Below are 27,679 nucleotides of genomic sequence, written 5' to 3' on the forward strand. Positions count from 1 at the left end.
TGTTTCCTCTAAGTATCAAGATTAACATGGTAACTTTTCACCCAGTAAAGACTATGTAGACCTAGAAAATACTTACACTGTGCTTACAGGTGCAGCTCAGTCAAGAAAAAGCCACTGAAACTTCCCTCATGTTGACTACATTAGTATAACATTACTATTTTAATACAGTGCCATTACTTTCTAAGAACCTCAGTACTTGACAGGGATATGACAGAGTTTGAAAATCAGTCTCAATTTCCCTGTAACTATTTCAGTTTCACACTAAGTATCCACAAATGCCATAGTTAGTCTGAATACCACAGGTGCACACCTCCCTGGGGATGGGGAATACAAGAGCATCATTGCTTCATCACTCTGGGCTTTTCCACAAACTGAGCTGTAGTGTCAGAATCCTCTGGACAATATGGAGGCTCCTGCTCAGTTCTCCTTTAAAGACTCAACAGTAGCAAGTGAGGGCTTTCCATATAAATAAAACTATCCCAAAAAGTCAGCTCTTAAAGAAGTTTTTATGCCTTTTGCTGTGAGTCTGGAGACCATCTATGTTAAGGTATCGCTAGAGTTCCAGTCAGGAACAGTCAGAAAGCTCAGGCACCTAAAAGTTGTAACCTAACTAATTAGAGCAATCTTAAAATCACATCTGGGGTATTCAATTTCAATTTCCTTAAAATGAACTAAATACCTAAGTGTGTATTAAAATTTTCCATAACAGAAATACACTTTCATATTGAATTTCTGTCTAGTATTGCCATTCCTCTTAAAGGTGTAGGAAGAGAGATGACATGAAATCTACACCAAAGGTAGTTGAAAAGTCCATTCATAAAACTTTTATTCCACTTACATCAACTTAATACACATGGTCTGAACAGTTATGCTTGGATTGTTCATGAAAATTTCATAAGACATTAAACAAAGCTAGCCATCATCTCAAGTTATTTCCCTGTTAACTATTTTTACAGCACATGCATGTTAGGCAAGTATCAAAAAAAAAAATCACAAAAGCAAAAAACCTAAAAAAGTTAAATACATGGGTTTTTGTTTTACTGCTGTGCTCGATATACAGTGTCATTATGAATATCAAGCAATTCATTTTTTACTGCATCTTTACTTGTACATTTGTTCTTAGGTTGCTTAAACCATTTAAATACAAATAAAATGTGTAGCAAAAATAATGAAAGCAACAGCAGGTAACTTTACAAATAATGGAATGTGAACCGTTTCTCTGTCCTTCTCTAGAGAAAGCTGACTGGGTTATCGAACTATCTTAAGGAACACTTCAGCTGCAATCAAAGATGTACACTTGATTGGAATATTCCACAGATGTCACATGTTCCCCTGACATGAAATATCTATGGAACATCAATTTATTCGCAGCCATGTGTGCTCCAGCTTGGATATTCAGACTAACTACACCTGTGGCTGCAACATTGATTATCCCTTATTTTCCATCGTGACAGACCAATATGCAAGCAGTCATCTTTGCCTGACATAGAAAGCTGTTTTAACACTGGCCTTGTGGGAAGCCACAATGTACCAAAAGTACTATGCCAAACATGTAAAACTTGTATAAAAATTTCACAACCCTATATTGGCCACCTCAGATGAAAACAGATAAATTCCCCAAATGTTAACTGGCTCTATTCCCCTAATATTAAACAAAACCACATGGGAAATATAGAAATCCAAATAGAAGTAACATAAACCTGTCAAATCGTAAACAAAAACTATTTGTGGGACAGCATGGATGACAAATGGTCTACTGTTTAAATTTCAGAATGAGGCAGATGGAAGTTGGAAGGCTGGTTAATTCTCCCCTCCTTCTCCTGCTTCAGCTTCATCTCCCTGGGTATCCGATGTCCACAACTGTTTAGGAAAGAAAAGAGTAACAGGTACATTATTACACATTTATTACTAATAATTAGTACGTGATTTTTAGAAAGAAGATCTTTATCTTAATAACTTCTAAGAGGTCCTAGTAAGCACTGTGGAGAAAGAAAAGGCACACAGTAACCTGAATCTTATTTCTTGGCTACGGCAAGATGGAAATTCAGTTCTACATGACCCAACCCTACACTGCATTTAATGAGCAAGTTTATCAACAGTCAAAACCCAAGTATCTTACTCACAGGGCTCACTAAAATACAACTAACAAGCAGGCAAGAATCAGACCTAGTGAGCAGGTAAGTGAGAATCAGGAACTAACACCAATTTCTTTCTCCTCAAGCAAGTTTTACATGCCTTTCTCAAGGAAAAGCTTCAGTAAAAGTATCTCTCCACATCCAATGCTACAGCAAATGTTACCTTTTCTTCAGAACAGGCATCTGAAGGTTTTCTCTGTTTTTTAAACCCCAAAATATTTCATCAAAATCTCTACCCTTTGGCTCTGTTCAGATAGTTGTGCTCTCCTTTAGCAACTTTCAGAACACTGAGCTGCCAACTTGGGTGGGCAGGGCAAGGATGGAAGAAAATCAGGCTAAGCATGCATTATGCACAAAATGTTATTTTCAGCTCCATAAAATCATACTAAGGAACCATATATCAAGATTAAGTACCAGCTAAGAAAACTGAGCATCAGTTCCAGAGCAACAGTCAGGGCCAACAAATTATTTAGTGAACCAAATATCTCCATGCTGGCTGCTTCCAAACTATTCCCAGCCCAATAAAATTTGTCATCTCTCACTTTATGGAGTTAGAGAAGCATTAACCAAATCATTCATGTTCCATAGTATAAGGTGGTAAAACACAAAACCAACTAACACTGAAGTCTTACAGAATGCCTTTATTTTTAAAATCCATCAGAAACACTTGATGCTTTCAGGAGCAGAAGGCAACAGTGAAACGAAGACCAGTACAAGACCAGTAGCCTTATCCTTGCTCTGAACATAACGCATGGTGTCTGCACTTAATCTTCCTTGCTGAAGGCATTAAGCAGCAAGTTATTTTACTGAAGATAACAGCACACCAGTAGTCTGTTTCTAGATCTGCACTGCAATCTTTAGTGTATTATTGTATTACTACATTAGTCTAAATTTCAGTGCTATTCTTGTAAGTAGAGTTAGTAAGAACAGTTCTATCGTATTTTATCAGAATTCAGAGGTTTCTATCCTAAATCAACATCCCTAGAATACAGTCACAACAGGACTGTAGGATGAAAAAGACCTTCAAGATCATACAGTCCAACCATTAACACTGCCAAGTGCACCATGTCCCCAAATTCCACATCTACACAAATTAATACTTTCAGGGATGGTGACTCAACCATTTCCCTGGGCCACTTTGCTTGACTACCCTTTTAGTGATGAGAATTTTCCTCATAGCCAATCTAAAATATACATTCACTAAGACAAAAGGCCCCGACTGCTATGAAAGGGGCATTACCAATTTTACCAATTGAGACATTGAGATCAGTTTAACAAATCTGCTGGGGGTGGGAAGGAAATGCTTAGGAAGAAGGGCTGTCTTTTATTTAACAAAGAAAACAAAATTTCATAACAGAGCAAAGAAATCATCTAGCAATTCTAGTAAAACAGATTTTGATGATATGTTAAACAGTCCTCAGAACACCTCTGCCTTCAGTCCCCACAGAGAATGAACACAGACTTCTTCAGCCATACAAGACTCAAGGTCAAACAGAAGCAAAAACTGATAAAAAGTGCTACTGCACAGAACTGATCAATATACTAAATCACTGTCTAAAGCCCACCTACCTCAGACTTCACCACCTGCATTACTAGCAAAACAGACCATTTTTACATTTATGAAATTCACTGCAGTCTTTGTCAGTCACACACATATCAGAAGTTATTTTCTACGTCAAGAAGTTGTAGATAAACATGGAATAAATGCACTCATACAGATCACACTCAGCATTTAAGGCAAGACACATCATTCATTCAAGAATATGGAATCTTGCATCTGTTTACAGCTTTCTCCTTTGTAATGGAAAGCTCACATCAATTATCAGGCCTACTACCCTAATTCACACACTATAGTAGCTCAGTCTGACTTTTGTTCTTGTGTGAAACAATTTGCTTTCCAACTGCTATGACAAGCTTTACATTATTTTTACTGGGAAGTTAGCAATTAAAATCAGCTTCTAGCCTCTGTTTCAAAACCACTCATTCAGAGGGCAGCTCTTGAGCAATCTCACTGTGTACTGTCAAGGGACAGTACACAGACACTGAGAGCAATGCCAACCCTGTATCTGTCTCCAATACAGAGGTTGAGAAATCACTTCCATGTGTTTTGTAAGCAACAAATGGAACAATAACAAGTAGTTTTTGCAGCACTGTTAAGTTGCCATTCCCATGGAAAAGGCTCCAAAAAGACAAGAGAAATTAAATGTTAGATGCAGAAGCACAAAGTATGGCAACTCCAATTTTTTACAACTGCACGATTTTACTTGTAGTTATTTTTAAAACAGTGCAGCTATTTTGCAAAGGCCTCTGATATCAGAAGCACAAAGTGTTACCAAGGGGCTACATGTGGCAACAAGAAGTGTTTCTTATTTTTTCATTTCTTGAGCTTGCAGCTCTTCTTCCCACAGACCAAGGAGTGAACTAGGCCATTTAATTACATTACTGCATGTTTGCTCACATTTAAGTTTCATTTACTTTAGATGTTTATCCTTGTCAGTTCTAAAGTTCAAAGTACAATAAAAAAATCCCACACACAAGATGAAGATTTTGATTATTCTGACAACTTACACTACAGCTGTGAGTCCAAGGAGGAAAAAAAAAAGTAATTAAGACAGTTATGTTACAACTGCTGTGGAAATAGCCTGGCTAGCATCGATTTCCATTTCAGCTTTACCAAAATTAAAGCCAAACAAAAAACCTCTAAACCACAAGTCCTTAAATGGACTTGTTAGCTGCTAGCTTTGTTTCCAGTGTTCACATAGAATCTCTTCCTTGCAGATACATTAATGCAGAATAAGCTATATGAAATTTGACATAAGCTTTAAAGAGGCAAATGCAACTGTATTCTCAAATGCTGCTTAACATTGGGTAGTATGTTTGCTAGTCACAGTCCAGACTGATCATTTAAACATGCTAGATTCCTTGAATAAAATAACCTGAAAAATGTGGTTAATTCATCATTTATCAGAAAATCATGTTAATTAGCATGCAAGCAAACAAACAAACAAAAAACTAGGCAGGAAAAATATTTAGCTCAGAAGGATGATGTACTATGGACTTGTTTCTGAGTGACAGACACAGTTCCATGGCCAGGAACAAAAACCAAAACATCTTCAAGTGCCAGAAGACCAATCCTGTAACCTATATGCAAAGTTTGATGATACTCACTGTCAAGTTGTCTCTCAGTAACTGCATTATTAGCGTGCTGTCTTTGTATGACTCTTCACTTAATGTATCAAGTTCAGCAATTGCTTCATCAAAAGCCTAGTGTTAGAAAAACAAACAACTCCATTAGCCATGTGACAAAAGGTTATGCAAATAATTTAAATGGAATTTCCCCCTCTTTGACTTACCGTTTTTGCAAGGGAACAGGCTTTCTCCGGGGAATTGAGAATCTCATAATAGAACACGGAGAAGTTCAGAGCCAGACCTAATCTGATGGGATGTGTTGGTTGCATCTCCTTTTTACTGATTTCAAAAGCTTCTTGATATGCCTGTTGTGATTGCTCCACTATCCCTTTGGGGGAAAAAACAAATACAAACAAAACCCACAACAAATAAGTAATTCACACACTGTATCCAGACATACAATCAGGACTGTGTTCACATTTGCATGAAGAAACCATGTCAGGAGTGAACGCCTGTGAATGAGCACTTTACCTAACAAGTCGTTATTTAATGAAGATTTTATTAAGTTGCATTTTCAAATTATTAAAAAGGAGGGAAGTTGTTACTGACCAAATCACAGGTTTGAGTCTCTTCCCAACACCCTGTGACTACATATTTACAAATGTTTGCAGCAGTTTTATAGCACTGAAGATAAAACCCACCATCTACTTGATACAGTACCACAATTTCAATGTCTTTAAACACTGCAGTGCATTAGAGAGCCACATTTCAGTCACAGGGAACATTGATGACCTTTGCCTGTCATGCTGAACCCTTTCAGTAAGTCATCTCTGAGTCTCCATTCAAACTGCTCAGCAAAGATAGTGTGGCATATCTCAAATCAAATTAAATATATATTTTTAAAAGCTTCCAACATAGTTCTATTTCCAGACCAGATACAGACAGCATTTTTACCTAACTTAGAAGTTCTAGTACCTATAAACTTTGAAGGGAGAAAAATTAATAATTTGGCTGCTTTATTTTAGAGATTAATCTCTCGTCACTCTTAATTGGTTCAGTTGTACAAGTTATTAATGCTTGGCAGAAACCAGCAACTGCAATATGCATATGAAGATTGAAGAGCTCAACTGTTTCCTTTCTCTCTGAAGGCACCTGAACTTAGAGCAGGTTCTGCCTGCACAAGTCAGAGATCACAGCCCAACACAGCCCACAAGCTGCAGGGCCCAGGGAGGCTGCATGCTGAGCACAAAGGGGCACTTGTTCCTCAGCTCTCCATCAGCATCTGAGAAAAAGGTGGGCAGAAAGTCATCCAATTCAGATGCAACAAAGGACTCCAATCCTAACATTTCTGGATCAAACCAGAAATGCATCCACTATGATGTCTGCAAGAGTGCAGTCACATGTATTCAAAAACAAATAAAGGAATTTTAAGGTAAAGACTCAAAAATACAGCAGGATTTAAGTAAGAAGTTTTCAGACTCCAAGTCTGAAAACAACTAAATACCAATACTCAGGATGTCTATGCAATCACTATTTGTTCACCTTTAGATAGTCGCAAAAATGAAAGCACCATATTGTTCTCTTCCACATGGAAGAGTGACTGCACTGCACAGTTCTTCAACACTGCTCTCTCTGCACTCATCACTAAAAATGGAATGCTTCAGATCAGACAGCTGCCCTGATGTCTTGAAAATGACCAGAAGTTAGTATTTTACAGTTGAGAAAAACTAGGTTTACTGCAAGATTAAATTTAGAAATTGTGAGAAATGTTTAACTCCTCTCATAATGGAAAAGCCTTAGAAAATGGTGCTGTTTATGAAAGGCAAAACAAGCAGAATGAAAAACAAGTAACTTCAGGGAATGAAGCTGAGAGTTTTATTTTCTAGTACTTTTTCTTTAACATAATTTTAAAGCAAAAAGTATTTTTTCTCCTTATTTGCTCAAAAGTTACCTTTTGAGCAACAATTTGAAGCACTTGGTGCATAATTTGATGTATTCTGTTAATTTTTACATCAGTCAAACAGTATAAAAATGTTTTTAACCTTGAATTCTTTAGGAAGTACAGCTCCAAATTTAAAGGATACAATAGAGTGAGGTACCTGCTTGACATTCCTGTCTGCTATAGGAAGCTCCATCCGATAAAATAAACAATGTGGTTTATGACTATGAAAATCCAATTCCTGGTATTTGGAGCTTTATATTGTTGCTGTATTTATTGCAAATGGCTGGAAGAATAGTGTCCAACTCAACAGCCATTCTTTCCTACACAATAATTATCAACTGCTCTTCTTCAAGGTCACAGACAATATACAGGAAAAGCATGTGACATCAAACACTGGAGGAGGGGGATGAATTGAAAAAATGGAAACCCACCAAAAACTGCTCAGCCAGGAGACTGCATTAAATAAACTTTAAATGTACTTTAAACAAAGATTTTCACAGTCTAACTTTAGAGCCTGCAATTTAATCCTCAACAGAAAAAGAAACTTTGGGATTCAAAATATTGTACCTCCTGTGCATGTGAACAGAGGTCACTAAAATTACCAAAGGAAAACAAGGTAACTCTCTATAACAGATCCAAAGTACTGGTAACACATACAATTCTGCAGTCACCAAGACTGGCTCAGTTTGCATGCAGTAAACAACAGAAATCAAATCCAGCCTTACATACTAAGTGTTTTAGGATCTTTGTGTAACTCTATTATCCAGCATGCTGGGAAAACTGGGCTTCGCTGTGTAATGTGGATGTAACACATGCCAGTAAAGCAGACACATCCATCTCCCCACATCTATGCCAAGCTCAATCTAGTCTCTGAAGTCCCACAGCCATCGCCCTGTGCCACACTGGGGTTTAGCCACGGGCTGCAGGAGTGCTGAGGGCAGAGCGGGGCCCACAGCTCAGCGCTCCGCACCCCAGTGCCTGCAGGCTCAGGGCAGCCCAAGGCAGTCTGACACACCAGGCTGGCTCTGGGCTGCTGTGCTGCTCCTCAGGGCACGCTGCCAGCCGCCCTGAAGTGGCTCCAGGAAACAGCCTGGCACTGTCTGCAGCGAGCTGGATCTCAACTAATGCACTGCTCTGAACTGAAGGGGACTCTGCACGGAGGCAGCAATGCTGTTAGGGGTGTCTCCCACCACAGCAGGTAAGGAACTCAAAATGCTGAGTACCTAATACTAACTTTTCAAACTAAAATTAGGTGAAGGCAACTTACTGGCAATTGTCATAAGCTGCTTACACGAAAATGTAAGTAATTTGAGGAAATAGAAGACATTTGGACATTAAACTACTATGATTACAGAAGAATCTTTCCTAACAGTAACATTAACTTTATTAAACCTTTTCTCCTCCAGGTTGTTTCTAATCTCTTTGCTCACTGAACCTATGCAGGCTTCTTATATTCTGTAGAAATGCAGGAGGAATGGCAAGCATAAGCCTAAGAGGTAAAACCCCTAAGATTCAGCCACGCAGAAATGCATAAACTGGTACTTCAGTGGTAAACCAGATACATGCATGTGGAAGTTGGAGACAATTTCATAATTTTGTGACTCAGTGTCTGTTTCATGCTTCCATAGGCATGTATGTGGACATTTCTGTAATTCACTTGAAAGCAAACAATGTATGATTTTCCTTCAGAAAACAGGAAGCCTATTACTAAAAAAATTTACATGCAAATCAGAAATACTCTAAAATTAGGGTTGTGTCACCACCCCACCAAAAGCAATCTAACTGGACAATGTTTATCCACAAGCTGACATACAATACCTTTCTTGTCATCTCCAGCAGCAACCTCAGCCAAGTAACGGTAGTAGTCTCCTTTCATTTTCAAATAGAAAACTTTACTTTCTGCTTGCGAAGCATTAGGGATCAAGAACTTTTCCAACAGAGACTAAAAGGGAAACAAAGAACACAGTGTTTTGAACATATGCTGAACCAACAATTCAATTGTATTTCAATTTATTTCAAAGTCAAGACAGCTTCACTTCTTGCTTATTTTCTTCAAATCCTACATAACATAGTCAGCTAGAGAACGTGTTCTGGATTCCAATTCTAGATATAAAAGGAATGCTGCATTGTGTGCCTTGATGGGGAGAAGGAGGCTGTGTCAATTTAGATGAGTTTTATATGACCAAAGGATGGCTTTCTATAAGCCACTATACAGAACCCTAGCAGTAATAAGGTAGTCCAGAGACTCTGGGCAGAGGGCGTATCACGGAAGAAAGCTCGTATCCACAAAATACAATAAAAGGATTTGATTACATCAGTTGCCAAATCAGAGACCTAATTATTTTACATACACAGGCAATAAATAAGCTTCCTTAGCCCAGCTCCCATTAACTTTAATGCTCTACTGGCATTCCCAGCAGGAAACCACAAGGTGAACCTGTATTCTTGCATTTCCAGACAGCTAACAATCTGACATTCAGCTCTGTAGCACCTCTGACTTTATGTGCTGCCCTAACAGGTATTTCCTTTATCTTCCAAAGCAAAGGTAGAGTCTAGAGTCACTCCACCAAATCCTCCCCATGGGCTGACATTTAAGACCAGGTTTTTCTAGATTATTCTAACTGCTTGTTATCATAGCAAGTTAACATAGCTGAGGCAGTAATGTAATTTAACAAGAATTCTATTATGATGAAAAGAAAAAAAAAAAGGAAAAAGATCACTAGCTCCAACACATTCAGTCAAATTAATGTACAAGCTTGTCAAACTTTGTGATATTGAGTGCTTGAAGTCAGACTCTAAAAGAAAAGCCACTTATTTAAAAGTCAAAAAAGGTACACCATGCCTGAATAGTCAGAATTCAATCAGAAGCTGTTACATATACTTGGTGAAGGCTATGCAGAAAATAATTTTTAAAAGATGTTTTAGCACAGATTTTTGGCCATTTTTCCCCCCTATAAATTAGATGACTGATATTGCAGTTTTGCTTCACTTTTTTTAGCTTTTACTTCCAAGGATACCACAGAAACAGAAAAAACTAATTTAGTTCCAACTTACAGAAATGACTGCTGCTCTACAGCACTTTCCTCACAAGGCCATCCAGCAGGTTAAATTAATGTCTTACAGGACATATCCTGGGACAGGCTGCAACTACTGCACTGTGACACGGGCATCTGTGGTACCTGCTCTGCTTAACAGGCCAACTATTAAGCTACAGAAAACTGTCATTCACAGAAAGAGCAAGAAGAGCAAGTCTGGTCTTGGTTTTTGTTTTGGTTGCTTTTTTCTTCATTTGAAGAACTGCTAATTCATTTATATGAATAATGAATATTTATTGGTGGACTCAAACTTGCGTGTAACTCCTCAAAATGAAGCGACCCATCCTAGCATTTCTCTCATTTCTATTCCTGCAGACAGATAATAAAGACATCAGGCTGACAGACATGAAAGTCAGACAAGGTTCAGCCATGCCTATGCTGCAATGAGATAAAAACCTTTCTTTAGTGGCTTCAACATAGTGGATTTATTCCTTCATCTTCAGTATTAGGCCTTTCCAGTACTGTGGGGCTTGGTACATAACTTCATTTTATAACCACACAGGGAAACACTGAAAAATACTGCATGTCCTCACTTCCCATCCAAATGACAGCAGAGACAATTCTTTGGCAACACAAGGAACTCAACACAAGTCAGTCAGCAGCAGAAGGATTTTTCTGGAGACAGTCAAAAGGGCTGCTGAGGGCAGCCTTCTGAGGGCATCTCACCACACCAGGAGAAGGGTTCAGAGCCAGCTCTGTCCCAATGAGACTGGGATGTAGCAGGAGGCCAGCAGATTTATGGGTCACACACCTCAGCTCCCTGTAACTCCTTTCACACTGTCCTCACCACTAGAGAGCTTCAAGGTTTGAAATTACAACATTTTTGTGAGTGCCAAGGACGTCCAGTGACAACTGAAGGTTGCCAGTTACTGAGAACAAGGCTCCTTATGAGTTCTCTGTGAGACTTCAATTAAGCCAGGTGTGTCAGTTTGCACCTACACTTCTGGCACTGTGGGGAGTTGCCCTCCTGCATCCCCCATAAATTGGCCAAATGAAAATATTTTTAGTGATTCCAGACACAGAAATCTGTACTCATCTGTACAGAAGGTCATTTTATTAAAATGTACAGCTCTACTCATTCACACAACAGCAACCAAGCTCCAAGATTTAAACTTCACTTAGATGACAAATGAAGTGAAGTTGCTTGCAAACGGAATGGGTGAATTGAACCCATAGACAGATAGGAGGAAAGACTACTAATTGTCTTCTTAAACAGACCAACACTAGCAGGGCAAAAGGAACTTGAACACTGTAAAACTTGTACTGCAAGAAGTTCTAAAGCCATGTTGAATTTCAAAGACTGATGAACTGAGAAAAATCCCTTTGAACAGCTATTCACAGAATATAGCCAATGCAGAGACTCCAACTCAAACTGCACTGGGAGTTTACTCATATTTGGATGAAAGAGTCTATTCTATACAAACAACATGTAGGACTGGTGTGCCACGTATCTTTGGAAGAATTTTACTTATGCCAAATACTTCATAAACAGCGACAATAAAACCTGCAAGCAGATGAATATTTAAAAGCTAGCATGTGAAATGATTCAAAGGAGATCTCTACCCTATTATTTATTTAGTCTTATAAATTCAGTTTCTTCTGTTTGTATTAGTCCATTTACTTCAGGATCTATTTTCTTTAACTGGCAAAAGTAGACACAGACCACTCCTTTGAAGTTAGCCTGAAGATTCAGGGTACACAGATTTATCCTAGAGAGTGGCTGTGAAAGCATAACCTGCATGGACGTGGTATGGCTACAGAAAGCCAGACAGGTAAGACCAATGAAACTACTAACCTTTTAAAGTTCAATTACAGAAGATAGCAGAATCAAAAGCATAACAAATCTAACAATTTGTTATCTGCCAACACACGAGCTTATGGGGAATACTGTTTATCTTGTGGATTTTTCTAATAGCTTTAACTGCAAAGCATCTCTGGAGGATACATTTTTTCCCACAAGGAGGAATATCTAAGTATTTAAGTTCTATTGACAGGTTGTTTGTATATAGCTTTAGTAGTACCAGCAATACATGCCCACCTTCTCTCTCCTTTACCAGTTGATAGGGCAGTGTTTATCAGTATAGAGCTGATCACCATACAGGTCACTGAAGTGGGAGCAGCTAGTCCAAGACTGGATCAGTTAGGTGATCTGTATTTACTAAGCTGATGTGATCTGCATCAGTGCAATGCATACAGCACCCTGACAACTGCAGTCCATACAGCACATGTCTATTATTACATTAGATGTAGTTAAGGTCTCATGCTTGTTCATGATGCTCCCGCTATCACGTCGAACTCCCATCCACGTTGGATACATACTAATACGTGGGCAGTTAATTACAGCATCTTCATAAGCATCTGGTAGGAACAGTTTTCTGAACAAAACTAAACAACCAGTCCCTGCCTTTGAAACCCAGCAGCAGTAATTGTCAGAGCTTTTAATTTGACAGCAAGAATCTAAGTGCTGTGAAACAAACCATACCATTGTAGCCAACTAGGCAGATGCAGCAGCATTTTAGAGCACTTTTCAGCCCAAACCTGTAACACCTTGTACCACTGCTTCTAGCACTTTTTGTAAGTCTTTTCAGAAAGATTTAATAGGAATTACTTTTTTTAAAAAAGGATGTACTAAATCTGAATATCAACTCTTACTAATATGCTGGCTGTTCAAAGATCAGGCTTCAACACTTCACACCTGCAATTCTGGTTACGACTAAGCCAACAGCTTTCTGGCTCCCTGGACTGGCCAATAAATATGTTCAAACTCAGGAGATGTCATCTGTGCTCACACACACCATTGGTAGGATTTGGTACATTCCCTCACCCTCAGCAAGTACTAGAGAAGAGTCTTTGTCTCCAAAGACATACCAGAAGTTGTCTGCACACAACTTGCATTATCCTAAAGGTGAACGTCAATCCTGGCTTATTTTAAAGACTAAACTGGAAAGAAATGGACTTCCTTCATTCTTACACATATTCTACTGCCTGAACGGGACACAATCAACAGGTGGCAACATGAAGCACATCACATTTTGAGCCACTTTGATGAAAGGCTTTCCATCAAGGCTCCTGTGGTTTTGCAAGATCAAGTCTGAAAGTTTAAGAGTTATCAGACTTACTTAGGAATGTGAATGAAGCCTAACAAGTAGTTAAAAGTAAACCCCAATAGCCAACCCTCTCCTAAAGTTCTGCCTGCTTCTTACTGCAAGTGGACATGCTTCAGTTGTCAAACTGTGGTGAGGCCTGCAGTTGAAGACAGGAAGCCAACAAAAAAAAACAAAACAAAAAAAAAAAAACAAAAAAAACCCCAAAACAACTTGAAGAGTCCTTTCCTAACACTTGAAGCCTAAAACTACTCTTGTTTTAAAAGCATTTGCATCTTTGGCAAATGATGTCTGTGCGCCAGAAATCTATTCCCAAATCAACCATAAGAGCATTAAATTAATTTTATTTTCATGCTCAGTTTTGCCTTGTTGCTTCTAGTTCAAAGTTGCCTATTTCCCTTTATTAAAAGTTTGGTCTCAGTACATGTTATAGCCTAGAAACTTTAGGTAATTATTAATGCACTAGAGATGACTGCAGCAACAACTCTACTTTCTATTTATATATTTCCTTCCAGACAAGCAGGAAAATAAGAACAGTCATCAGATTCTAAGAAAATGCAGTAGCAAATAGTGGATAATACACAGTTAAAGTACTGAGAACAAGAAGCCATATTTTTAAATATGGAAAAATTAATTATTAAGATATCTAATTGAATAAAAACACTAGAACTATAGGAGAAAAAAGAAGATATTATTCTTGCACAAAAGAACCAAGGCGCAGAATGGGAAAACTGGAAAGAGAATACACTGATAAACTTTAGGTACTTTAAATAGTATCAGTTCTTCTCTGAAATAACCTTTTTGTTTAATAAATAAGCAGCCTTTTTGTTTTCATGCAGTACTGAAAGACATCTAACAATAGTTATGATTTTTTTTCTTTTTTTCTAATTTTGAGAATAAATTACACAAGAGTATTAGCTGTACTTCAACTCACTTGTCGCCCACCCATGGTACATGACAGGGATGAAGATGACATGGAAGAACTCTTGTTTTTTAAATTCATGAAAGACATGAAAGAAACTCTTATCTTTTTCTAAGCTCAGCCTGACACTAATTTAATATTTAATGACAGTAGCCTGATATTTTCATGATGTAAGCAGCATTCCACTATCCTTCTCCAAGATATTAGAAGAACACAAGAGGGATCATACTGGCTGACAGGACTCCTCTGTCTGCTAACCTCACAGCAGACAGTGAGGTGGCCCAAAGGATGCCACTAGAAAAACCACATGAACAAAGCAAGAAAGTCTCATGCATCTCTTAGCCTCCATCAATGCCCAGGGATTTCCTGAGCCAGATGTGGTTTCTCTGGAGGCAATAACCTTCAACAAGCTTCTTGTCCACATTCCACACATTGTTCAAACTCCCATTACATTGAAACAACCTTAATGCCCACAATGCACCAGAGAAGAAGCTGCAGATACCTTTCTACCTGTACATGAGTGTTACTTTTGTCTTTAAACTACTTCTCAGTTTCATTTAAAAAAAAGACACCTATCAATTCCCGTTAGAAATTAGCAAGTGATTTTCCATGTCTGTTTTCCACATGAGGATTAAGAAAGTTACGAGCTATGAAACAACACATGCAATTAGCTGCACTGCACAGATTGACACACACTGCAGAGGGTTTAATTTAACCATTTGTGGCCAGTCATTCTATTTACACACATCCATCTGAACTGGTGGAAAAAGAGACAGGTATTTGCATTTTTAAGAGGTATATTTTTAGACAATTCCTTCCCAAACCCTGTTTTGACCCAGTCTTACTATGCTGCTACTGCTTACAGCTCTGCCCAGAGTTTGGGATTAAGGGCTCTGTAACTGCTGCCTCATGGGTGACCTCCATCCCTCTTGTGAAAACCAAAAGGACTGTTCTCAGCCTCCGAGTCCAGCCAAAAATATGAAACTACAGTTTAAAGTCACCCACAGAATTCTCTCTACTAGTTTGCTCACTAGAGCAGGAGTACAAGAAAAGCTGTCAGTATTAGTGGCTACTGAGACACTGGAGATCTCTGCTGAAACATCTACTGAAGAAGGACACCAGCCTGCAGCCTGTTCTCAGTACCAGTTAGTCTGTCTTCCCAGCAAACTGGCTGCAGAAAAAGCAGCACAAGTTTGAGAAAGGTGACATGGCTGGCTAGAAGAGATGAAGTGAGAAGCATGACCCTCAGCAGGGGAGGAATTCAGAATTTGGGACAATGGATCTTAAAGGGGGAAGGAAGAATTTGACTATGGAGTAATTTACAGCATTTATGCAACAGTGGGAGATGTGACATGATGTGCACAGGGACATGTGGAATTGCTAAGAGCAGGAGAAAGGGTACACTTGATTAGCAGTTTTGCTATAGTCAACCTAGGGAAGATCTAGAAAGGAAACGAGGAAATGAAGTCTGACTATAAGATGGTAACTTAAAAAAACATCTAAAAAGACTAAAGGACTGAAAAAAATCCCGTATGACAGAAACAACGGCAAGAAATCTTAGTCTATACATAAAAATACTACTAAAACAGTCTAAATATGCTCCCTTAGAAAAGAGAACAAAAGCAGCATCACTATGAGCAGGCGAAGGAAACATGGAAGAAGTAGAACACCCTGAAAAATGATCTTCATGTTGAGATGTATGCTGGGGGAAAGATACAAGTCAGTAAGAAGTAGGTGTAGACATGTAGGTGTGTCCATGCCAGGGTGCTTGGCATGGACACACCACTGGTCAGCAAAACAAGAAAGAGCACCTGAGGCAATGAGGAGCAGCACCTCAGTTCACACTTTTACAGCCATATATGTAGCTCCCTTTGCAGATCTGCCTTCCCCAAATTAGACCACCATGTCCTTTACTAGCTAGTTTCTTCTACTGATTTGCTTTCCAATTAGTGTTTATGGCAAGGGAGGCAAGTGTGCCTCATATCAGGATACACTCTTGAGATAATTCAAAAGATTCCTCATGTGTTTCATGCCAATCATTATTGTTTTTTACCAAAGCATACATAACAAACATGATAGTGAGGGAACCAAATTCTGAAGCACAGGCAAAAATACCTCCCCAATTTAACCCACTCTGAGGAAATTCATACAAAAGGCAGCAGCTGTAAAGACAACAGAAAAACATTGGGATTAAAGTCTTTATATTTTTGAGGCATCGCTATAGATCTTAACAAACAGTTTCCACTGAGTATCAAAGTCAATATGTAATTTTTACCTGGGCCTTTTTTTCTCAGCATCACCTCATCAAACTGCTTCTTGAATATTGGGGACTTGCATCAAAATAAAATGGTACCAGATGCATCAATCATTATTCTTTTCATAATATCCTCTGCAAAACTTGAGATAATAAAAAACTGAAACCAACCGAGTTGGGTGAGAATTTCTGCCCAGGATGTAGGTCTCAGCTACAGCTATTGCAGCTGTATTCCAAACTAGAACATGTCTTAAGACTCTACAGTTTTGGTCTCTAAACAAATACTAATAAAACTCCCCATAAATATGATGCAACACTTTTAATCCTTGCTCAGAAATAGAAGCAGGAGCCATTTATCTTTTAGCTGCTTGCACTCTGAGCAGATTTCAAACCTCCTGAAGCAGAATATGGATTGACTAGGGGTTCATCATAGCACACAGTGTTAAAAAAACAATTTTATTAGGAAAAATGCCATTTTAGCAATGTAAACCTAATCTGCACTAGGAGAAAACAACCAGTTGAAAGATCAGATTACCTTTGTTGAATCTTTTGTAACATAATCACAAAGGGTAATATCCAGAAAAAAACCCCATCACCAACAAAAATCAACTGATAGCTTTTCTCAGTCTCATGTGAGCTGCCTTATAGAATCACAGAATCAAGTAGGTTAGAAAAGACCTCTGAGATCATTGAGTCCAACACATTATATATGATAAAAAAATTTAAGAACTTACTGTTGGTCTCAACAGAACATGACTTATTATTACGTCTCATTGAAAAGGCATCACCAATCTTCTGTCAGATTTCAAGAAAAATAATCCACTGCACAAGAGTTAACATTCAGTAAAACAAAAAACAAGTTTAAGAAATAATCACAATCTTAATTCTCTTCAATCAACTTTAATAGCACAAGCTTTCTCAAACTATTTAAAAATGATAGTCAACTACTGCCTGAATGGACAACCAGCTTTAGAGGCAGGAGCTGATGTCAGCCCACAGCAAAGTACAAGTAAAGTGAGAACCTGTTTCAGAAATGCACTTCTGTAATGTGCATGGTAACGAGACAGAAGTTTCCAGATAAAACCAGAGATAGTGCAGTATTTGTTCATACAGATGTGCACAGATAATGCACTAACTCTGCTCATATTCTAAATTTTATGTTTCTACCGCTTACAGCTTCCACAGGCACAAGAAGAAGCTGATACATTAGCAATGTAGTGTTTCTGCTTCTTAGATTTCTAAGCAACCAACCAGTGAAACAAATACACTTAGCAGCTTCACAAAATTGCAAGTACAGCAATGAAGTTCTTCCTTCAGCAGCACAAAGAAGATGAAGATTTATCTGTCAACTATCAACTTACTTTATTCTGCTGTTTAGAACTGAGTATCAGCAGTAGGTGAAGTACATAAAGTACTTGAACAATGAAGGCTGCTGTCAAATAAAGCAAGTTGTTACTTTGATGCTTTTGAACAGCATAAGCACTCTGTACCTTTTTACTGTAAATCAAAACAAATTATTAAACATTAATGCCAAATGAAATCAGTACAGTGGGCTAGTGGTTATAATAAAGGCTTCTCCTACTTGCAATAAATGCAAGAGGATGCAGATACATGTACATATGCGTATACACATGTGCAAGCAGAGCTAAAGTAAGAAGCAACTGCATTTATGCAGAGCACCTTAGCTGATTTTATGATAAATGGGAGCATTAAACATACGTGTCAACATTATGGATGCCCTTCTTGCTAAGATTAGAATAAATTAAAAACAACACAAGTAATCTCATATTTAAACTGATCCATGAATGATGTTTTAATTATCAAAGATTCAACAGTTTTGCAACAGTCTAATCACTTACAAAAGTAAAGGAAATTACTCTAGCTTAGGTACTGCTTTCACTGCAGGCAAACAAATCAAAACAACAAAAAAAACAAAACAAAACAAAACAAAAAAACCAAACCAAAACCAAAAACAAACTACAACAAAAACCACACCAAAATAAAAAACCAACAGCCAAGAAAAACCCCAAACCTGAAAGGGTGTAGCTACAATCAGGGAAGTGAGTGAAATAATGAGGTTGATACAAATTGCCTCTGCTTCCTACCTTCAATACATACAAGCAATGATACAAACCAAACCCTTACAGAAAAAGCCTAAATTACAACCACCCTCGTAAGTTAGCAAATCCTGGCTACACTTTGCTCTGCAATATATTCACAGAAGCATTTGTGAACCAGAGTACTCACATATTTTCACATATGTCACTAACACATTACCAATTACCATCTTTTAATGCAAATTTGAACAACTTGAAATGACATCTTGAGTTCTATGTCCAGGCTTGAGCTCCATAGCACAAGAAAAACACAGATAAACTGAAGACATATACTATGGGGCTGGAGGACATGAGGTACAAGACAAGGCTGAGAGATATGAGTTTCTTCAGCCCAGAGAACACCAGGAGATCTTACTGCTGTGTACAGCTGCCTAGAGAAGATGGAACCAGACTCTTCTTTGAGGTCTACAGTGACATCACAGGAGGCAGCAGACAAGTTGGAACATGAGAAGCTCTGATTACACGCAAGTATTCTTTCCTTAACAACGTGAACAAATATTAAGACAGGCCGCCCAGAGAGGCTGTGGAATCTCCATGCGTAAAGATAATAAAAATCTGACTGACAAGGCCTTGAGCAAAGTGATCAAACTAGATCTGTTCTGAGCAGAGTTGAACACAATGACCTCCCTTCTAACCTCAATTCTTCTGGGCACCTAGATTTCAACACATTAATCGCCCCCTTCCGCGACTGACATTTTGCAAATAGAAGGATATATAAACATCTCCCCTTTTTTTCTGAAAATAATGGGACAGATCCCAAAGACAAAGTGCAATAAAAAAATTAAGCAAGCCTGAAGGAATCACAGAACCAAAGGTAGTGATTTTCAGTCAGAACACTGAATTTTCTGTTAGTATCAGATATCATCATAGCAAGAAGATTGTATGGCACCGTCAGTCTACAGGTTAGCTGTGCACTTTAACCATCAGGAGGACACACTGAGCATACAGTGGCTGAGTTTTAAAAAGACAATTTACACATGTGCATGTCAAAACCCATATGGCTTCCTGTAGGAGAGAACACCAAATTTCCTAACCCTCTAATTAGGAACTATTAAACATTTTATAGAACTTAACATAGTAACTTATTAGATGTTTGCAGGCAACTAGAAAATAATTCCACAGTAATTTGAGAATGATGGCAACAGGCATTAATTCTGTGGTATGCTCTTTAAAAAGCCATTTAGATGCATTCGGAATGAAATTACTCCCTTCCCCCAGTGAACTGCAGCCCCATGACAGGTTACTAAACATTCTATTCCCCCTCTCAAACAATATACATAAAAATGAAATGTAAACCTGAAGTCACGAATCTGAGCTATAACTGAACCTTCTGTGCTCACAATTACCACTTCTAAAAAGTGAAGCACCCATAACAAGTGCAAAGAAATCTCAAGTATGAGCATACAAGGAGTATTTGTACATTTTTACACTTCTGAGGGTGAAATTTGGAAGAAATAATGTAGTGAAGAAAGTAAACAATTCATCTTACTGGAAGGTCCTAAAGAACACCCTTAACCGGCTGCTTTTCTGGCAGGAAAGGAGTGGGGAAAAAGTGCTGAGTAGCACCTATGTGTAACAGTAACTCCAAAGGCTGAAGGGCAGCCAAGGTTTGCAGAAGTTCGCCAGACCTTAACAACTAAAAGGGCAAAGAAATGGTGAAAGGGTGCTTGGGCACTGCCAGAGAAGATTTACTTAGGGCATTTCTGCAGTGGAACTTGGAGGGGGAAGCAACATCACACAGAAGACTGGGCATCGGGCAAGAACATGGGAACTGTCACATAGTGCGCACTTGAAGGACATGCAGGGACTGCTACAGTATGTGCCAGCCTAGGGAAGAGTGCCACTGTCTGGAATTATATCCATACTAATGTGAAGATAGCCAGTCACATTTTCAATTATTAGTTTACATTTAGCTCATGTAAGAGACTTCCTGAAAGCCACCAGAGCTCCTGAGAACTTCTAACATACAAGCACTGCAGGGTGTTAGCTATTCAAAGACTTCACCACTCCTCTCTGTAGCTCAGAAACCTTGTTAGCTGAAAAATTCAGCTTACTGCAGATTTAATTTGAATCACTTCAGTTACAACTCATTTCTCTGCTAACGGCAGTTTAAAGAAAATCCACACCTGTTATATTAATAACGATTTTTATTATGGAAATGACAAATGAAAGATGACTATAGATCATTATACTGGTACTTTAGACAGACCCTCCTTTCTACTAGAAAAACTGAAACAGAATGTGAAGTACACACTTAGGTAACATGAGGAAAAGTATTTAACTAAAAGCCTGATTTCCTGTATCAATTGGAAATTTTCTATAATACTGAAAGCACTTTTCAGGTCCTCAAATATGGCAATGTACTTCCTTACACACAGCCTCACACACACTATATTACTACTGAAGAATTTGAAAATACAGTCTTCATTGCAACAGTGCAAGGAACTTGTACTACACTCAATGTGTCACAGTTATTTGATATTTACCAGAACTACCAGACCAACTCCAAACTAGAGCTGGTTATATTACGCTTTAATATACTTAAATGCATATCTGACAGAACTGGTGCTAGAACAAGATATTTTAGGTGTCTCTTCTTTGTACAGCAGCACTCTGAGGCTGCAGGAAACAAGAGGATGAGTTCAACTCTTTTGTAGAGTTGTAGAGGTACTCCATGGCAGGCTGAAGAAAAAAGATTCAGGAAGCAGCAAGGATGCAGATGCTGTCTTTTCCTGTTGCAAGGTCAGTGTGAAGAGAAAAATAAACATTCAGACTTGACCACATAACTATTAAAACTTTTATCACTGGGCCCAATAGGGATGAAGCAAGAAAGAAGTTCATTATTAATTGCTCCTATTCTCTCTGTAAATTAGTAGAAGAGATGGAAACAAAGCCCAGGCAGAGTATAGTATACTTGGTATCTACAGGATTAGAGGAGCTATTTCTTCCAGTACACTAGATTTCATTCCAATAAATGAGGCAAGAGTGCAGGAAGCTGCAGAGGAGCCAGCTTTGGCCACGCTCTTCTAGTCACAAACACATTCTCTAAATTGCTTTCCTCCTTCAACACTGAAGTTAGGACGGCAGTCCTACTCAGCTGTGATGTAACACCCCTGGGCATTAAACATTACTTAAGACACTAGCAGACAATAGAAGACACAACAATAGCTCAAACAGAGTCACAGCCTCAATAAAAGATACAAAAGTTGCAGAGCTGCTTTTGTATTCTAATTCATAAGACTCATTATTAAAAGCTTTGAAAGTTTAACATTTCAGTTCTTATTAATTAATGGCATACTTCACACCAGTTAAGATTGGGTAAACCTCACTTTTCATTTCTGCAAACAGTTATAGATTAGATTATGCTGCATAAAAATTACAGAGACCTTCTGAAAAAAACCCCAAAAACTAAACCAAACCCTAGTCCTACATTTGTATATAGCATTGTACAGACTCCTCTGTTCATGTTAAACAACTGAATCTTACCACAGCTCTATTTTTCTCTGTTAAAGCAATACAGTCAGCCACGTTTCTAGGTAAGAATGAACATGCATAGGATATTTCAAGAAAGAAAACAAGAGTATGTTTTAAAATATAAATCTAAATCTTCAATGTAATTGGCAACATCAAGGGTAGCACATGTCATTTGAAAGTATTTTTAAATCCTATCCTTTGAATACAAAAGTTTTATTTTTTTTCTTTTTAAACACTAGTCTAAAAAAGTAGTTTTATTACTGCTAATCACTGCCTAAGGCATTGTTTCTTCTGGACAGTAGTTTTTCTTTAATGTATTAAGAAAAATTTGACTGGCGATGTTAAAAATTAGTCAGTCATTAGCTTCTTAAAAATAGTAACATGTTGAAGAACAGGAACTTCTTTGAATGATATATGTCTCATTAACACAAAGAGAAATTCAAGTCCATTTTGAGATTCAAAAGATTTAACAAGACTCTCCACCCATATTCCTCCCCTCCCAGGCACTCTAGTTGCTGCAGCAAACTCAAAAGCTAGGTTTTTAGTTTTTGTATTTAGCATGCACAATAAAAGCTAGTTTCACCTTAACCTGGTTTCCATTATCAGACAAAAAATTAACTGCAAACACTAAATTCTTTTAAGGTTTCTAAGCCCAGATTTAATTAAAATAATTTCTTAAACCAAAATGTAGCTTACAACAGAATTTCAGATCACCCTGAACTGGAAGCATCCACCTCCACCCCAACTTTCCCATTAGTAAAATAATTAAAGAAATAACCAATTAGAATGCCAGATTTGGATCCTCATTTCCTTGGCTTGAATAGATGAGCCACCACTTTACAACATAAGTACTAGTAAATCAGTTATTTCCTATGAGTAAGTTGTGCATTTCATTTTCAGAGTAGAAGTTAAAGAGTTATCCTTACACAAGATAACAAAGCATGCAAAATTGTGTGCGTTACAATAACCATAGCAGCCAGCCTGAACTGGAAGCCAAGACTCAGTTATCCATGCTGACTCTTAGAAACCCTTGGAGAACCAGTCTTCTAGAAGCTATCACCACCCATATCATTTAGTTATCTCATACATCAAGCAAAATTTATGCTACTCATTGATCTCAACTTTTATTTGGTATCAAACGTTCAGGCACTTAGCTATTTAACACTTCCCTCATGTCGCATGTCATTCTGTCACCTGCAGGTGATCCCTTGTCACATATGGGATGCCAGCCAGCAGCACCCACAGTGCGGTGGACAACTCTGTTGCTGACATAACCTCTACCTCACAAGTGGCTGTAAGACTGAACAGCTGCTCCTTGTGTGCTCACTGAAGCACCACAGGCGTGTGCAGTTGAAAAAACCTGACAATCTGGAATAAGCATTTGGAAGAGGTTTGGATTTCATAAACCAGCCTCCCAGTGAAAATACAGTGTTGCTTGCTGTACACATGCACATTTTAACATAACTACATGTCTCAGGAAATGCCTAACTTGAACACCCTTTGAGTTTGCTACAAAAAAAATTAAGTTTAAATGGGTATCACAGCATTTCTACTGCCTCTTCTTGCAAGCAATTTTCTGCACGGCTGAGTCATGACTAACATTACATCATCTTACCCAGGGAGGGGCACAATTTCCGTAGAGTAAGAACTACCTCTTACAACCACAGCAGCATATTAAAATTGCAGAAATCAAAGACATCTAGGATACAAATACTGCATTAAGGCAGAAGGGGCACTGGGGGAGGAGAAACCCCCAGACTAAACCTGTATACAGTTCAGTCTCAGGGAAATATGTTAACCTTTCATAACTGCTACTTTATTTACAATAATGTTTCTACATGCCTCCAAGTTTATTAGCATTCATAACTATAATTTGTATATAAATAATCAGCACATTAGAGGGAAAGAAAAATTCAGACATTTTTTTAACAGAAATAGCATAGGAGACCACAGGTTTACTGACAGACTAGAAATAGTCCCAGAGAGCCCAGCACCATTTACTCTGCAATTCTAAGTAAAAATGGATCAACAGTTTCATTATTTCTCACCAGCACATCATTGCAGATGTCTCTTAGCTCAGTCTCAATTTTCTCTCTGTATTCTCGAGCCATCTGCTGTTTTTTCTCAGCGCCTTCCGTCTTTTGTTCAATACTTGAGACGACTCTCCAAGATGACCTACGGGCGCCTACAACATTTTTATAGGCAACAGAGAGAAGATTCCTCTCTTCGTTGGACAACTCAGCTCCTTGCTCAGTCACAGATTTCATGCAACTTGCCATGTCATCATATCTTTCAGCCTGCTCAGCCAGTTTGGCCTTCTGCACCAGCTCATTTTTATCCATATTGATATTTCTGAAGAAGAAAAATAGTGAGGCATTATTCAGACATTGGTCAAGAACAAAGGTGTTTTAACTTCATAGGCAGTGCAACGTGTATTCTCTAGTTTGGAACAGAAAGAGATACAACTGAATCCAGCACACAAGGCATACTAGCAGCACTGGCTGCTCAAAAACATGGACACATGGAGTAGAGAGTTAAAGCCACTGCTTCCTCCTGAAAAACTGTAAACTTTTAAAAGTATGTTATTTTAATAAACACAAACAAAAGCATCCAAAGGTGAACTGAAACCAAATAATTTCTATCTTATGCACAAAAATGATCCTAATTCTTTGCCGCCACTCTTTCATAAGACTACATTATCAGTGTAGCACAACTGACAAAGAAAATATCCAACAGTAAGCTTTCCACAGGAGACAACCAAATAAAGGCTGGACAAAGAATACCAAGCAGCATTCTGAGCCTTAACAGAATCACTTACATGCAGAGGTACTTGACATAAACATCTGCAAATCGAATCCCACACTGGATGTTAAAAAGTCATAGTGGAACAAATATCTAAATTGTGAGTTGTACACCTTCCCACAATGCTAACTCCCCTTCCCAAAATGGGAATCCCCATTATGGGATGCTCTGTGTCAGATATTGCTGCTCTGCCCGGGAGGCTGTGCTTTCACAGACAAAAGAAAATTTTACAACTTAAAAATATGACCTCAACGTCAGTATTTCAGATAACACAATCTGGCAGAAATGCTTCATAATCTGTCTTATCAGCACTTTAAAAATAATTTTAAAAAATCAAATTCTGCTAAGCAGAGGTATTGAGAAATTTCTTTTGGCACAGGAAGAAAAAATACTTGTGCCTCACCTCCCATCCTTCTGCGTACCCTAACTTGATCATTTGGAGGAACTGGTAATGTGATTTGGGGATACATTATCCTTTGAAGTTTAACAAGATTATTAAAGCATGAACCAGTTTTGGTCATGAGTGCTTTATCTATTTCTGTATGTGCTACACACCCCAACCAAGCATTTTCATTTTTAACCACTAAGACTTTTGCCATTTTATGTGACGTTAGGAGAAACAATGGCAGGGTTATGTTCCGTCTCTGGGAATAAACGAAGCACATTTTAATATTCCAGGTGACTGCAAATTTTAATGGCTCCTGTCCCCACCAGGGAGGCACAAACCCGGCGTTTGTTTGCAAACGCCCGGTGAAGAACTTGCCCACACCGCGCGCGGCGGGGTTAAGGAGCCATTTTAAAGCAAGCGTTTGGCGGTGGTTATTTACCACTCGGCGTGACCGGGGCAAACGTGGTCACAACGCCGGCCCCGCCGCCAGTCCCTGGGGCACCGCAGGCTGCCGCGGTAGCATCCCCGGGCGGGCCGCCCGCCGCCCCCGCGGGCTGGGCGCTGCCGCGGCTCCGGCACGGCGAGCGCGGTGACAGCAGAAAATGGAGCGGCCCGGGGGCGGGCGGAGCGGAGGGCGGGGCGGGCGGGCGGCCCCGGGGCGCTGCGGCCGCCCCTCCCTCCCTCCCTCCCTCCCCGCGCCGCGCCCGCCGCGGGGACACCGAGCGCCGCGCCCGCCGCCTTTGTCACGGCGGGTGGGCGCCGGAGCCCGGCCCGCCCCGATCCCGCTCCCCTCCGCCCAGCGCCCCCGGGGGAGGATGCCGCGTCCCCGCCCCGGAATAGGGAAAGCCCGCGGGTCCATCCCCGGGGGATTCGGTGCGGGGGAGGGGGAGCGGCGGAGGAGGAGCCCCCTCTAGTCCCGGGGGAGACGCCGCTCTCAGCCGGACCCCTCGGCCGGGGCGGGGAGGATGGGCGGGGGGGCCTGGGCGGTGAGAGGGGGGGTTGGGGGGGGCCTGGGCGGAGGGAGGGAAGCGAGCGCGGCCGAGGGGCGGCCGCGGCGACTCTTCCGCGCCCGGGCAGGGCTCCCGGCGGGCGACCACACCCGGCAGCGCCCGCCGCCCGCGCCCCGGCCCCCGCCCGGCGGGGGCGGCGCTCCCCTCCCTGTGGGCGCGGGGTCGCCCTCACCTATCGGCCCCTCCGCCGGTGCTTCCCCCTTTTTCCCCGGCGGAGAAGGGCCCCCGCGCCCCGTTCCCTCCCCGCGGAGCCGCGCCGGGGGGAGCAGGGCGGGCTGGGCGCTGTCCCCCGGCCGCCCCGCTCAGTGCTCCCGACCTGCCGCGTGCCGGGGGAGCCGGTCCCGGGCGGCGGCCCCGTTACCTGTGCGCGGCGGGCGGGCGGGCGGGCGCGGGTGCGTCGGTGCGGGCGGGCGGCCGGCGCGGACTGTGCGGCTCTGGCGCTCGCGGCGCTGCAGCCTCGCTCCCTCCCTCCCTCTCCCGGCGCCGCGCACGGGGCGTCTCCGCCAATCACCGCGCCGCTCCGCGCGGGCCGCGCGCCGCCCGTGACGTCAAGCGGCGCCATGGCAACGGAGCGCGAGGGCGCGCGCGAACCTTCCCCCCCCTCCCCCCCGCTCCCCCACCCCGCGGTCACGCCCGGAGCCGGCGGCGGCCCCGCCCGCGGGCGCGCGCGGCACCCCCCGCCCCCACCCCCGAGCCCAGCGGGGCGTCCCGGGGGTCCCGGGGGCGCCGCGGGTTCGGGGCCGCGTCCCGCCCCTCCCGCAGCACCGGCCCCGGCCCGGCGGGGAGATCCCCGCACCCGCCCGTGGGCGCCGGAGCGGTGCCCGCGCCTGCGGCGCGGAGCGGGGGCGGCAGCACCGCCTCCTCGTGCGGCCGCGGGGTGTGCGCGGATGTCACCGCCGCCCCCCGCGCACCCCGGGCGGGCTCTCCCGGCTTTGTGCCGCCCGGAGCGCCCGGTGTCCCCCGTAACCCCCGCCGAGCCCCGTGCGCGGCTGGTGCCTGAGCCTCCGGGGTATTGGGGGGGAGCGGGACTGTCCCGGCACACGCGCGGCTGCGGGACGGCTCCGCATCGAGCCGCGCCCCGGAGCCTCATCCTGCACCGGGAGCGCGACACATGCTGGGGGTTAGAAACGAGAGGGCCAGAAGAGGATGGGAGGCCGGGGATGGCGGCAGGGCCCTGGGAGATGCCCCCGGGGCTGGCGGATGGGCGCTCGGCGGCTCTGCAGTCGCAGAACGGTCCCCCTGGAAGCCTCTCCCTTGGGAAGGCAAGCGGGCATTTCGGACAGCACCACCCAAACGTTGATGAGAAC

The 27,679-nt window shown here is 41.2% G+C and overlaps 1 protein-coding gene and 1 long non-coding RNA gene across 3 annotated transcripts; both read right to left on the reverse strand.

Annotated features, from left to right (window-relative positions):
* Positions 1-798: 798 nt before the first annotated feature.
* YWHAZ (tyrosine 3-monooxygenase/tryptophan 5-monooxygenase activation protein zeta) lies at positions 799-26,837 on the reverse strand. 2 transcript variants are annotated; one of them, XM_053973727.1, is made up of 6 exons: positions 26,734-26,837; positions 24,221-24,524; positions 9,025-9,148; positions 5,489-5,652; positions 5,304-5,399; positions 799-1,860 (listed from the first exon to the last, which is right to left on the reverse strand). In XM_053973727.1, the coding sequence occupies exons 2-6, from the start codon at positions 24,512-24,514 to the stop codon at positions 1,801-1,803; spliced, it is 738 nt and encodes a 245-aa protein (XP_053829702.1). In that variant the 5' UTR covers positions 24,515-24,524; positions 26,734-26,837; the 3' UTR covers positions 799-1,800. The 2 variants fall into 2 exon arrangements, with proteins under 2 accessions (XP_053829702.1, XP_053829694.1); XM_053973719.1 differs by lacking the exon at positions 26,734-26,837 and adding an exon at positions 26,545-26,636.
* LOC128805198 (uncharacterized) lies at positions 17,329-19,270 on the reverse strand. The gene is made up of 3 exons (XR_008436324.1): positions 19,054-19,270; positions 17,943-18,013; positions 17,329-17,403 (listed from the first exon to the last, which is right to left on the reverse strand). It is a non-coding gene; the product is annotated as an uncharacterized LOC128805198 (long non-coding RNA).
* Positions 26,838-27,679: the final 842 nt, after the last annotated feature.

Source organism: Vidua macroura, chromosome 1 (assembly GCF_024509145.1).
Source record: "Vidua macroura isolate BioBank_ID:100142 chromosome 1, ASM2450914v1, whole genome shotgun sequence".
Lineage (NCBI taxonomy): Eukaryota > Metazoa > Chordata > Aves > Passeriformes > Viduidae > Vidua > Vidua macroura.

Bases quoted from the DNA above. Each gene is read 5' to 3' on its own strand.
- YWHAZ (XM_053973727.1), bottom strand. From the start codon at position 24,514: ATGGATAAAAATGAGCTGGTGCAGAAGGCCAAACTGGCTGAGCAGGCT. The intron at 5,400-5,488 runs GTAAGTCAAAGA...TTCTAACACTAG, and splicing joins CCTGTTCCCTTGCAAAAACG to GCTTTTGATGAAGCAATTGC. The intron at 1,861-5,303 runs GTGAGTATCATC...TTTCCTAAACAG, and splicing joins TACTGAGAGACAACTTGACA to TTGTGGACATCGGATACCCA.